Raw genomic sequence first — 12,611 nt, 5'->3', positions numbered from 1 at the left:
ATGGTTTGCTGGTCTGTCGGCTCGTTTTATAAGGATTTTGAGACCTTTTCAGCTGGTTAGGATGGATCTTAAATCAGTAACAGTTTGGCAAGGCTAGTGAGACAAGCTTAGACCAGTTTAAACCAGCAAACCATGTTAGGCTTTTCTTTCCAGCAGGGTATACACCACAGTTACATTGATCCAACAAATGAAGAGCTGTTCATGATTTTACTTGTTGTCACTATGGTCTTAGTACAAATGCCACAGGTAAACCATTGGTGAGAACTAGCCAATGTGGTAAATAACTGAATAATAACATAATAAAACTGAACACAAAACAACATGAAAAAGAATAGGCGTAAAACATTTTGATAAAAGTTCCCAAATCCTTCCCACAAATCCTTCGTTTATACGGGCGCGCATGGATATGTGGGCTCGCCTCTCTCGCTCTCTCTCTCTCTCTCTCCGCCTCTTCCTTTAACTGCTGGGGGGCGTATTCTTCCGCGCACACACATACTGATCGACACCGCGCCGTTTTTATCTGCCTCACCAGCTTCGGTTTCCCCATGTTCAGCCTTTTCCCGTCTACTGCCGCCATGTTTTTTTGAGGCAGGATGACAGCAGAGAGCGAGCGCAGATGAAGACGGATATAATACTGAAAACCGTCGAATTTCAGCATTTTTTCGACAAGGCGCCGGTCTATTTTTTATTGCGGACTCGCGAGGAAGTCAGTTATCGGTATATTTGCAAATACCAAGGGCTTTTGTAGTATTATTTTGTTTTCCTATGGCGTAGGCATATTTTTCCTAATATATACCTTTTTTATTTCAGGATGGGAGGGGGTCCTCCCACATAAATTTAAAATCCACAAATTATTATTTTCTCTGTTTTAAAGTTTATGCCATGAAAAAGCAAGAAGTCAGAAGCCTGTCTGAAGAACAACCAATTCCTGCCTGCGCTTAACTAACCTACCCTACCTCTACCAGCGAACATACAGGAATAACCAGACTAGTGATCTGTGCTTGAGCAACCGCTTTACCACAAGCCACCTGCTGTCAAAACTTTGTTTCTTAAGCAAGCTGAAGGAAGAAAACAACTTTTAGTCTGAAGTGAAGATCCAACAGAACATAATTGATCTTTTGAACATAGATATTTTGAACATATTTGAAGATGACGGGCACCATCCCAGTTGACATGGTAAGAATTTACTCGTTCTGCAAAAGGTTTAATGGTGTTTACGATAAAATGTAATGTTCTTTGAAACTAAATAGTATCTATTTTTAAGTTACTAGTAGTTTTTGCTATTACTAAAACTTAACCAAAAAAACAAACAAAAAAACTAGGCCTATAATTGAGATGATCTTTCTTTAGTTTCTTAAAGTAGTACTCAGTACTACTTATTCCTTTGTTACTAGCCACTAAACTGACAGATAACTATTCCATTGTTACTGGTAATATTCTAGATACTAGCAGCAGTTTGAATAGTTACAATAAACAAAAGAGTACTTACTGGTACCTAATGTTTCTTTGGTAGTAAAATAGAATAGTTACCAGCAACAATTGAAATACATATTAGTCTGAAGGGAATAGTTAATAAATGAACCACAGATCCCCATAGAATTCAATAAAAACAGTTGTTTGTTGCTAGAAACAATTAAATAGTTAACTTACTTGTCTCTGTTGAGATCCTGTCTAGTAGCAAAGGAAATCTAATGAATAGTGAATTACTAGTCATTTTTGGTCTCTTAATAGTAAAGTTCTTCAAAACAAGTACTAGTAACATAATAATAGATACTAGTTAGTTTCATAACAAATGTGTTATATAACAAATATGTCAGTGTTTGTCAGAGATTAAAGATAGTTGCTTTTGCAAATAGACCAACCCAAGAAAATCCAGAAGGACGGTGTTATTAAATGTCTTGGATCACTTTTTGCTCTTCTGCCAATAACCCCATCAAAATTCCTCCTCAATCAGGAAGGGCAGTAGTGTAAAGATATCCTATCTGATGGCCTACACAGTGCTGTTCAGATTGATAAAGAGGAAGTATGATCCGGGAGACTCGAAAACTGTCACTGCCCTGTTTGCACAACTAAAATCGTCTCGAAATGTGAATCTAAATGAACGCTCAAACCAAAACTCCAACATTAGAATCTTGCTGTCCAGAGGGATGATGTCATAGATTCTTTTTAATCCTCATGCTTCTAGAATAGCATTTCAAGCTTTGCATTATGATGTAAGGCTATAATAGATTGGGACTTCTAAACCCCGTGGGTGGTGGTAGTACTGCCAGTACTCGCCAGTATCCAGAAGGTCAGTGGTGTAAATCGAAGGACATGAGAAATCAGCTTATCAACAATAAACCACAGCCCTGATTGTGAATTAAGAACAAATAAACAAATAAGAACTCCTACTGGTGCCAAACTGTAACATTGTGTCGCAGTGTGTTAGTCAAGCATGATTTGGATATGCCTAACAGCTGATCTGGCTGTCAAACTCAAGAGATGCCGACGCTCTGACATTGCAGGGACTCCGTTTGATGTAATGTACGCTGAGGGCTGATGTGATCGGCCTGTCCTTCTGTTTCTGCCATTGAGGTGCACCTAAATGTAAACCTGTCTCTCAGAAAGGCTTCCTTTGCAACTAAAAGAGCAATGCCACATATTGTTGATTTTAAGGGCAGAAACGTGAGCCGACCCTGATGATGACGATGCATCTCTTGACATCTCTACAGGAAGAAAGGTTTTTTCTCACACTATGCAAACAGGGAAAAAAGTGTTATGTTATAGCCCAAAGTCAGGCATTGATTATCTAAGCTATAGCATTAGAAGGTTAAGGTCAGCTTGAAGAACTTTAAACACCCAAACATCACAGGAAATAATTTTATATGGATTTACTAGCTTTCAATTCCATTACTAGCTTTAAAATTAATGCAGAAGCTGCATGATGTTTTTATACTTTGGGTTTAGGTGTCTATTTCTGGTCTCCTGGAACAGCATGTTCAGTTTTTGGATTAAATGTCCACAAGGTGAAACTTTGAATCATAGTGTGGTCTCCAGCTGAGGGGCATTCATTTGGGGGGTAGGGTTGTAAAACAATGGGAGTGCTTGTGTATGTGTGTGTGTGTGCATACATCTTGTGGGTGGGAATTTTAATAAATGGGCTTTTTCTGTGGAGAGCTCTCACCGTTTCAAAGCAACAAAATGTTGCGGAAGCCTTTCGCCCATAGGTGCTACATCAGATATAGTCCTTTAAAAGAGTTCGCTTTGATCAATTGTGAGACTGAGGTGTGAAGGAGAACTCAATACTCCCTGACAGGACTGTGTCACTTTGTGTGGTGTCATGTGGTGTCGTGTCCTCTATGCGAAGGGGTGAATTAGTACAGGAGGAATGTCAAGGAGAGACCTCCCCAGTGGCTGTTGTCCACACACTTGAGTAGCATTGCTCAGCACTTTCAGAAGTTTAAATTGTTTAAACAATTGAGGTGCTTGATAAACTTACATGTTGAATGAAATTAAGCGATCAAGAGCTAATTGTAACAGAACTGTTTGTTTAGTTTCCTTTTTGTCCTTATTTGGTTCTTCCTGTTTTAGTTTCTGACCTAGTTCTGTTAATTAGTTATATGCATCACCTGTGTTCGATTAATTTCCTTGTTTGTTCCTCTCCCTTTATAAGTCCTCAGTTCTGCCTTTATGTTTGTCGGATCTTAAGTTAATATTGGTTTATAGTGGTTGATGCTAAATAAAATCTCTCTTGTTATTCTTCGTCGTGCACTCCGATTTCTACAACCACCGACCGTGACACTAATCTTGTTATCAGGGGTAGTTATATTGTTTTGATGTGTCCTGTAGACATGAAATGGATTTTGAAACCCATTCTATGTCTGTAATGTGACATTTTTGAGTGGAACAGGATATCCGATGTAAACAAAAAAGTTGGATAGCTCTTTATTATGTCTATTGGGACTGTTATGATTGTGAAAAGTGGCTTTTAGCACAGAATATAATTTTTTTGTAACATGTTTTTCTTTCAAATTACATGCACTGATGAATGAGCAATAAGTCCAGGAACATATATTAAGAAAGTAAATGCAGTCAGTTTTGATTTTATGTTTCATTTAAGATGGAGAATGAAGGTACACTGAACAAAAATTAGTGTAGAAACATTTTTCACTTAGAAATAGTAAATTTCATAATTGGTTTATAAAGAAACGGCAAGTAATACATTGAATTAAATGTGAAATGTTGAAGTGAAAGACTTTGAAAAATCATTTTTAAGGTGTAATTAAGACAAAGTGCTAAAGTAGCATGCTTTCTGTTTGCAGAATCAAACCAGCTTTGTCATTGAGACTTTTGCAAAATTATGTAACCAAGCTCAAATCAATAGATCTCATCAGAGAACCAGACAACAGAAGGACGTGGCTACACAAATCAGTCCATTTGATGGTTTATTAGGTCATTATAACATCTGTTTAATGACAGACCCTCTTCTGACCCCAAACAGTCTACCTGCTACGAACAGCCAGTGTTTGAACTCAGAGGTGGCCAAAGTGAGAGAGAACGACAGGAGAAAGGTACAGGGTAAGGTAATGATAAGTGTTTGCGTATAAGAGATGGAAAAGTTGTAGAAAATGTTATGAAACACAACACAGTATGCGCCACGATTCAAAACGTTGCGAATGAACCTGCGTCAACAGCGTGAGAAAAAGACTCAGCATTTTGGTGAGGTATCAGTTTAAATCTCTCTCACACAGTTAGAAACGTCATTTTCAGAGTTAAAGCTTAGTTTGGACAAACTACTTGAAACGGAATCGTAAAATTCTGGAAAAGGTAATGAATGAAAATGATATGGAATTGATGCAAAGTATTGCATTAGCATAAAAACAGAGATGACGCAAACAACAATTTAGTATCTGTTGTATCTATATGTGTTTGTGTGAATAAATGCAACAAGTATGACATAAAGAGTAGGATTTGCATAAAATGAATGACTCCAGAGAGTGTTTATGGGTCAGTAAGGGTTAAAGGCTAAAGAGGGAGCGAGAGAGAAGCAGGGGGAGGAAGTAGCTCAGACTCACTCAATAAAGGATCCTTTCAGTAGAGTGAGGAACAATTTACAACAGCTCTGTGAGAGAGGTGCCCGCTCATGCACACACACTCACACACACACATACACTGTCATGGAAAGTTAGAGTGATTCAACGTCAGTTTGAGTAAATAGTTCTCAGTGCCTTATAAGTTGTTTTAACTTCTCTGTGGTATTTCTACATATTCATTACTGGACTTGAGTCGACATATATTTGTTTTTACATGTTTCCAGAGGTGGTTCTATTCGAGTTTTGTGTGAGTTGGGTAGAGACTGACTGTAGAGGGTTGTTCCACTGTAAACAGTGGCTCTCGCTCGCCTTTATGACATCATTGCACAAGCATTCTCTTGTAGTTCAGTGAAGTCACAGATTGAAGTCTCATGCCAGACTTCCCTTCTCCTATAGAGGCCTCTTCATACCTCTTTCTCCTCCTAGCCAAATGTTTTTTTCTCTGATTTGATCGACAATCTGTCTTTTTTTTTTAAATGGTCACTTCTAAAGTGATTGATATGAACTATAGTTAAAAAAAAACAGGCTGATATTTAATATACAAATCATCAGAGCCATTTAAGAAAATTCAGCATTTTGAGTAATAAACCAACCAGATTGTGGAATCAGAGTTTTACATTTATTGGCCAAAAAAGGACAGTTGGAACTGTCAGCATGTTTTGTTTCATTTTAAAGTCAGCATCTTCTAAATGCTATTATTGTGAATGATTCATCTATGCATATGTTTTTTATTTTGGACCTTTTCAGAATTTTTCATCAAAATGTCTTAACTCAATCTTCTGTGAAACAACAGACTTCTCATTGATAATGTTGGACTTCTCCAAACATTTTTCTTACAATTGACTGCAGGTTCACATAGAGATACATAGATTCGCTTCCATTCAATCAACAACTGATGGACAGAACTAAGTCGCTCCCATACATTTTTTTCTTTTCAATATTCAGTTTCATGATGTCACAATACCATTACATTGTGAATGTATATGGCACAGGGAAGGAGCGTGTCCGTAAAAGAGTTTTATGAGCGCTTTTTTTTTTAAATGACTTGGTTCATCATTGTTAGGGGCAAGAATGCGATACAAATCCAAAAAGATTCTTGGCCTACTTTTTTTCCTTTTTAATTATTCTGCTGTGCATTGAGCTGTAGAACATGATAGGATTGGAAATATTACTACAAGACACAAGGATTTAAAGTATCAACACTGATTTGTGAGAAAAAAAATATCACACTAATGAAATATGATTGTATTGCCACATAGCATGCATGCTGTGTCTTAGAACTGGTGCTTATTTAATACCATTATGCAGTCTGTTTGACAGAAATAACAAGAAAAAGCCTTAGGACAGACCAGAGTAATGACTTTTAATGAAATATCTTCTCTGGGATCGCCTGAAAGAAAAGATATAAAAAAAATCCATTTTCATTCATGAAGTTGGCGCGTGGAGTTTTTTCTGTGGTGCTGTAAGGTTCTGTTTGAGAACATGTGCATGATAGTAAGAAATGAGGAGGGTGTTTTGCAGGTATGTAATACATGGCTGTAATACTGTAGGCTACTATCAAAAGGCCATTTCTATCAGCCGGCCTTCTCACTGATGGGGAGGTAAGTGATTGGGTCCCCTCCCCCCTACTCTCTCTCTTTCTGCAGATGTCTGCCCTTTTTCAGCAGTAGGCACGTGGGCAGGGCCTGCAGGGCAGGAGGCTGCCTGCCTTCCCTTCATCTGGCTACAGAAGATTAGATATTCTCTCATGCTCTGTCTTTCTTCTTTTTATCTTCTGTGGTTTTTTTCCCTAATTTTCCCCATTGCTCCATTAGAAAATGAAATATAATTGTGTCAAAACAAATTTTGTATATTAAATGAATAATGTTGTTGAAAGTTTTATAAAATGTGTGTGTGTGTGTGTGTATATATATATATATATATATATATATATATACGCAAAGTACATATGCTATTCTCTGTCATCAGTAACGCATGGATACATATTGTACGTTTATTTACGTTGATTTGAATGGAAACAGTGTATCCATGCATTACTGATGACAGAGAATAGCGTACGTACTTTGCGTCCATCGGATGCTGACACAGAGAGACAGAGAGGAGACAAATGGTTGAATAAATGTCTTTATTTTTATTTTCTTCGCGTACAAAAAGTATTCTTGTCGCTTCATAAAATTCAGATTGAACAACTGATGGCAGATGGACTATTCTGACGATGCTTTTCATACTTTTATGGACCTTGACAGTGCAATTTACTATGCAGTCAATGAAACAGTCAAGCCTCCTGGTTTTCATCCAAAATATCTTAAATTGTGTTCCTAGGACGAACAAAGCTTTTACGGGTTTGGAACAACATGGGGGTAATTGATTAATACCAAAATTTTCATTTTGGGGTGGAGTATCCCTTTAAAGCACCTGAAAGGAATCTTGTTTCAGTACTAGAAAGGTCAGAGTTCTAGGTTTGTGTTTATTTAACCCCACTTAACACACATTGCTAATGTGTTTATTGAAGGTGTGCAATTAGCCTCAAGAGCAGGAAAGTTTGTACAAAGATGAATCATTCACAGACTCAGCATTTATTACCACCAGTGTGAAGCCATGTCCACTTCTGTGATTGTAATTGGCACGTCATCAGACAGGCTTGTATTGATTTCAGTGATATTATCGCCCAAGCCCTTGTTTTCCCATCCGGTGAGATTCATCGTTTGGGCCGGATGAGCGCATGTATGTCTGTGTGAGTGATTGTCCTTCAGGACTGCTGATAGGGCATCCAGACAGGCTGAGACTGCAGCTGCTGGGGTGCTGTGTTTGTGATTAAGTACAGAAGCTAAAACTAGCTTTCTGGTGCTAATGGCCACATTAGGATGCGCCGATGCGCTCAAGTGAGTTGGGGAGAAGACCAAGAGGACATTTTTCTTGAGGAAGTGATTGCAAAATGATCACTCTTACCTTAGCGATTGAGACTGGTCTATCATGGAAAAAAAACTATCAAGGAAGTGTGGAAAGTTTTTGGCACATTGAGGTGGTGCGTCATAAGTGTTTTTATAGGACATTTTGAATAACTGACAGCCGTAACCAGAGCTTTCATGCTTGTCTGTTCAGATAAATGGCAACGATTATTAAGGAACATGTACAATAAAGCATTGTAAGCATTAAGAGAAAGTAAAGCCACAATAACCTTTAGCAGGGAGAGCAAAGGCAAGCCTCATTAAAAATATCTCATATCTCATATAAAAAATATCACACATTAAAGTCAACATGACAGCACCCTTTACCTTCTTAAGGGGATAGGGTGAGTAAATGATCTTTTTAATACATGCTCCTGGTCTTATTGTGAGCAATTTACCATTGCATGTTATTCTTACACAAAGAAAATGTTTGTCCGGTATTTTATCAAAATGTAATAAATCTGTTCCACCTAGGGTTGCAAAGGGTGGAAAATTTCTGGTAAATTTCTGGAAACTTTCCAAAAATCCCAGAAAGTTTCTGAAATTTACTGGAAATTTTCCAACTTTTTGCAACCCTAGAACTTCCACCTCAACTTTCCTTTTCTGCTGATGAACTTTCTTTCACAATCAATCTATCTATCTATCTATCTATCTATCTATCTATCTATCTATCTATCTATCTATCTATCTATCTATCTATCTATCTATCTATCTATCTATCTATCTATCTATCTATCTATCTATCTATCTATCTATCTATCTATCTATCTATCTATTCATTCGGTCATCCAGTTATGTTATCCATGTATCCATCCACCAATCCATCCATCCAGTAATGTCTATATCTTTCCACCCAGTTATGTCTGTCTATCCACCCAGTTATGTCTATATCTATCTGTCCATCCATCTATTCATTCATCCATCCATCCATCCATCCATCCATCCATCCATCCATCCATCCATCCATCCAGTTATGTCTACCATCCATCCATCCAATTATGTCCGTTTGTCTGTCTGTCCATGTCTTACATATTCTGATAAATACTTCCCATGCTCTTTTCCTCCATTCCTCGCTTTGTTATGAGCATGACGAAGCAAATGCAGCTGAGAGCAAAATCAATCACTTTACACATCAGCTTGTGCAGAGAGCATCCAGCCTCTTTTTGTGTTGCTTGTACATGGCAGATTTGCCTATGTGTGTGCGCACGCCCATGACTGCAAGTCTCAAATTCCTGCATAAAATTGTGGCATCTGCAGAGGTCTTGGAGATAGACAGGGAGCTTTACAATTCCTCTACAGCCCCTCTCGCAGTTTAATTTCCCATGTCTAAATGTGCCATCTAATTCTCAGATCTCATGTCATTTAATGCTGTTATCTCTTTCTCCTGCTCTTCATTATGAGAATTTAAGAGTCTGACACACATCTGAAAAATATCACATAATAATGAATGGCCGGGTCTCAGAGTTTTGCTCCCGAAACAATCTGCCCAATATCATGAAGGCACTTTTATATGAAACAGAAATCATTTTGTGGACTGGAATCTATTCATTTAGCAGCTCTGCCTAGAGACTAGTGGCTGAATGAGCTAGCTATTATCAAACATGCTGATTGTGATTGTGCTTTTGGCTCTGGCTGAAGTGAGACATTTATCCTTCCATTCCCATGCATTTCAATCTGACATTTTGGTCATGTTCATTGCTTTAACTCCTGCTAATGCAAACAGGCCAGACCATTTCATCTTCTGTTCAGAAAGAGGTCAAGGTGACCTGTGATGTTGAATATTTATGCAAATCCCCCACGCAAACAATGGGTGGTTTACCGTATTCAGCGGTTTCAACTTTCTCACCAGAGAAAGATCGGATCGCTATTGCAAAGTGGACCAACCTGTTCTGTCTCACGTTGAGAAATAAAAAACTGGATTGTACAGGCTGTACCTTGCATGACGGAACCTGAAATCGATGCTTTGTTTTCCTGTATTTGTCCTCTTGGAAAAAATTAAATAAATATAAAGGTTTGAAACATTGTAAAAATGGCTCGTAAAAGAAACTTGTATAAGTTACACCCAAGTATTTTATGGATATACATTATATATGGATATAAATTATTTTATGGATATACTTCTGGCTTTCTCAATTACGTAATTAAAGTAGAAAGGAAATGGCATTCAGAATCCCTTTTACTTCTACAGTGTGACATATTTCTAAGCGAAGCACGATATTCAGTAGGGCGGGACTTCATTTCATTGGAAATTGATTGGATTGTGATTGGGTTAAAAAGTAAGGTTTTGCTCATGTCATCTGAAAAGAAAAATGTTTCAGAGGTGGAACAAGCTGCACTACTATTCAAAAGTTACAATGAAAAAAGTTTTGGAAAGTCTTATCCTCACTAAGGCTGCTATTTATTTCATTAAAGATACAGTACAATCAGTAATATAAGTAAAATATTATTAAAACGTAAAATAATATATTTTAAAATGTAAATTATTTCTGTGAATTTTAAGTAGTCTTTAGTGTCACATGTCCAGAAATCATTTGGTGCTCAAGAAATATTTCTTCTTATTATCAATAGTAATATTTTACTTCATATTTTGTGGAAACCATACTACCTTTTTTAGGATTCTTGAATAGAAAATAACAGTATTTACTTGAAATAGAAACCTTTTGGAACATCATTATAAATGTCTGTTAATTTTGATACATTTTTGTCACTTTTGATCAATTTAATTTCCTTGCTGAATAAACATACTCATTTCTTTTAAAAAACGTACTGACCCCAAATGTTACTATAACACCAAACCTTTGCATATTACATTATAGTAGAAGAAAGACTATAAAGACATTTTTTTCTTTGGAACGACATGCACTTATAATTATTTGACAATAACACTGGAAACATGCATTAAGGAAGTAAATGGGGTTAGTTGTGATTCGTTGACTGTTTGTTTAAAGCATCAAGTTTAGTCAGTTGGCATGGTGTACCCCATTTTCAAACCGAGGAAAGAAACAACACTTCCATTTCTGGAATGAGATCCTCTAAAAAGCTCAGGCTTCACACTTCCTCAAGATATGCGGGCGAAATCCCGCTCACGCCTGACTGATGAAGGAGAGATGAGTGTGTGTGATCACAGTCCTCAAAACCACCTCTGTCTTAACTACATCACAGACTCCTGGAGACGGAGACAGAGATGACACCGTTTGAACTAACAATGTGCTGTCAGGAGGAAGATGGATGGCTTCCTTTTTCTGTCTTCTCTGTTTACGTCTGAGGTTGAATTCACACACAGAAACAGACTCTGAATCCATCCAGTAGAATGAATGAGTTTTGTGCCTGACTGAAATGGATTTTCAGGACACAGAAAGAGAAAATGATCATCTTTTGTTGAGCAGTGTGGTCATATTTTCTCAATTCTGTGTGGATTCTGTTGTTCTGACTGATTACGTCATGCTTAAATCAGTTTTTCTAAAGATCTCTCAAGATTACAGCTTTTGTTCAGAGCCCTTTTCTAAATGTCATGATATTTATATGATTAGTTTGTCTGCGTGACGCTTTGAGTAAAACTAATTATTTTTATCCGTTGCATTAGCAGGACTCCCTAATTAGGATGTTCTGATATTGTGCATTCATTCACATGTTTTTTAGACTTTTTTAGACTTGTTGAACACTGTTACAGATTCTTCTCATTTAAATATGCCACTTTGGTACAGTAATCTACAATAGCTGGCTAAGAAAGGTGAGATTAGTCAAAACCGATGAATGTTTTCCAAAAAAAGTGTTATGAATTTATATATATCATTATAGCTGCATAATTTATGGCTAATATTTCAGTTTAAAAACTTAAATCTTCAAAATAAATTTGTCATATCATTTTGTAAAATGTTTTAAAATAATAATTATTTTTGTTACTATTATACCCACTACTAAGATATAAATATTATATGTGTGTGTGTGTGTGTGTGTGTTTCTAACACATAAAATATAATAGGCTAGTAGTGGGTAAAACAGTGCGGTCTTTAAAAATATCAGCTAAGCAAATTCTGTATTTTTAAGCTTAGCTGACTTGTCAAATGTGCTATTAGAATACTCTATAGTTTTTTATGTCTTCACAGTAAATGCAAATTTTACAGTAGGCCTATAATAAGGCCATAATGATATTTTAAGCCAGCATGGAACATCATTGGTATTTTTGCTAATAAACAGCACTATAATATTGTTATTATTTCCTGGGCTACATGGTTTTCTCCTTGTGTGTTTTCCTCTAGATTTTTCTTTGTCCTGTCTAACCCTAGTCTTTTACTTATTGCTATGGCCCCACATATAGCTATAAATAAATAACATTTTTAAGAAATGTTGTGATTCAGTGGCTTGAAGAATTTTGTAGTGTGAACTAGAATAATCCTGGGTTTGTTGATAAGACAGAGCCTAATGTTGAACTTGGAATCAAGCGTGCATTATTAGGCTTGTGTGGTTGCAATCCTAATGGCTCTTTCTGTCAGTCAGGCGTGTTTGAGGTGACTTTTTTTGTTTTAGAATGTTATGTCAGTGTTCTTTAACCAGCTTATGCAGACATAGCCAATCCCACCATAGAACTCAC

At 36.9% G+C, this 12,611-nt stretch overlaps 1 protein-coding gene across 4 annotated transcripts in view; it reads left to right on the top strand.

The window, feature by feature from the left end:
* The first annotated feature begins 472 nt into the window (after positions 1–472).
* The window catches only part of LOC306864144 (ubiquitin-like protein 3), a 25,018-nt gene continuing 12,879 nt past the window's right edge, over positions 473–12,611 (top strand). The window contains exons 1-2 of one of the 4 annotated variants that reach the window (XM_079407879.1): positions 483–717; positions 811–1,176. In XM_079407879.1, the coding sequence (XP_079264005.1) occupies positions 1,150–1,176 (27 nt within the window). In that variant the 5' untranslated portion in view covers positions 483–717; positions 811–1,149. Of the gene's footprint in view, positions 1,177–12,611 lie in introns of all 4 variants that reach the window. The other 3 variants (XM_079407881.1, XM_079407880.1, XM_079407878.1) reach the window with 3 other exon arrangements.

Source organism: Barbus barbus, assembly GCF_936440315.1.
Source record: "Barbus barbus genome assembly, chromosome: 45".
Classification (NCBI taxonomy): Eukaryota; Metazoa; Chordata; class Actinopteri; order Cypriniformes; family Cyprinidae; genus Barbus; species Barbus barbus.
Note: the sequence above shows the minus strand (reverse complement) of the source record. Positions and strands in the feature narration are given on the sequence as shown.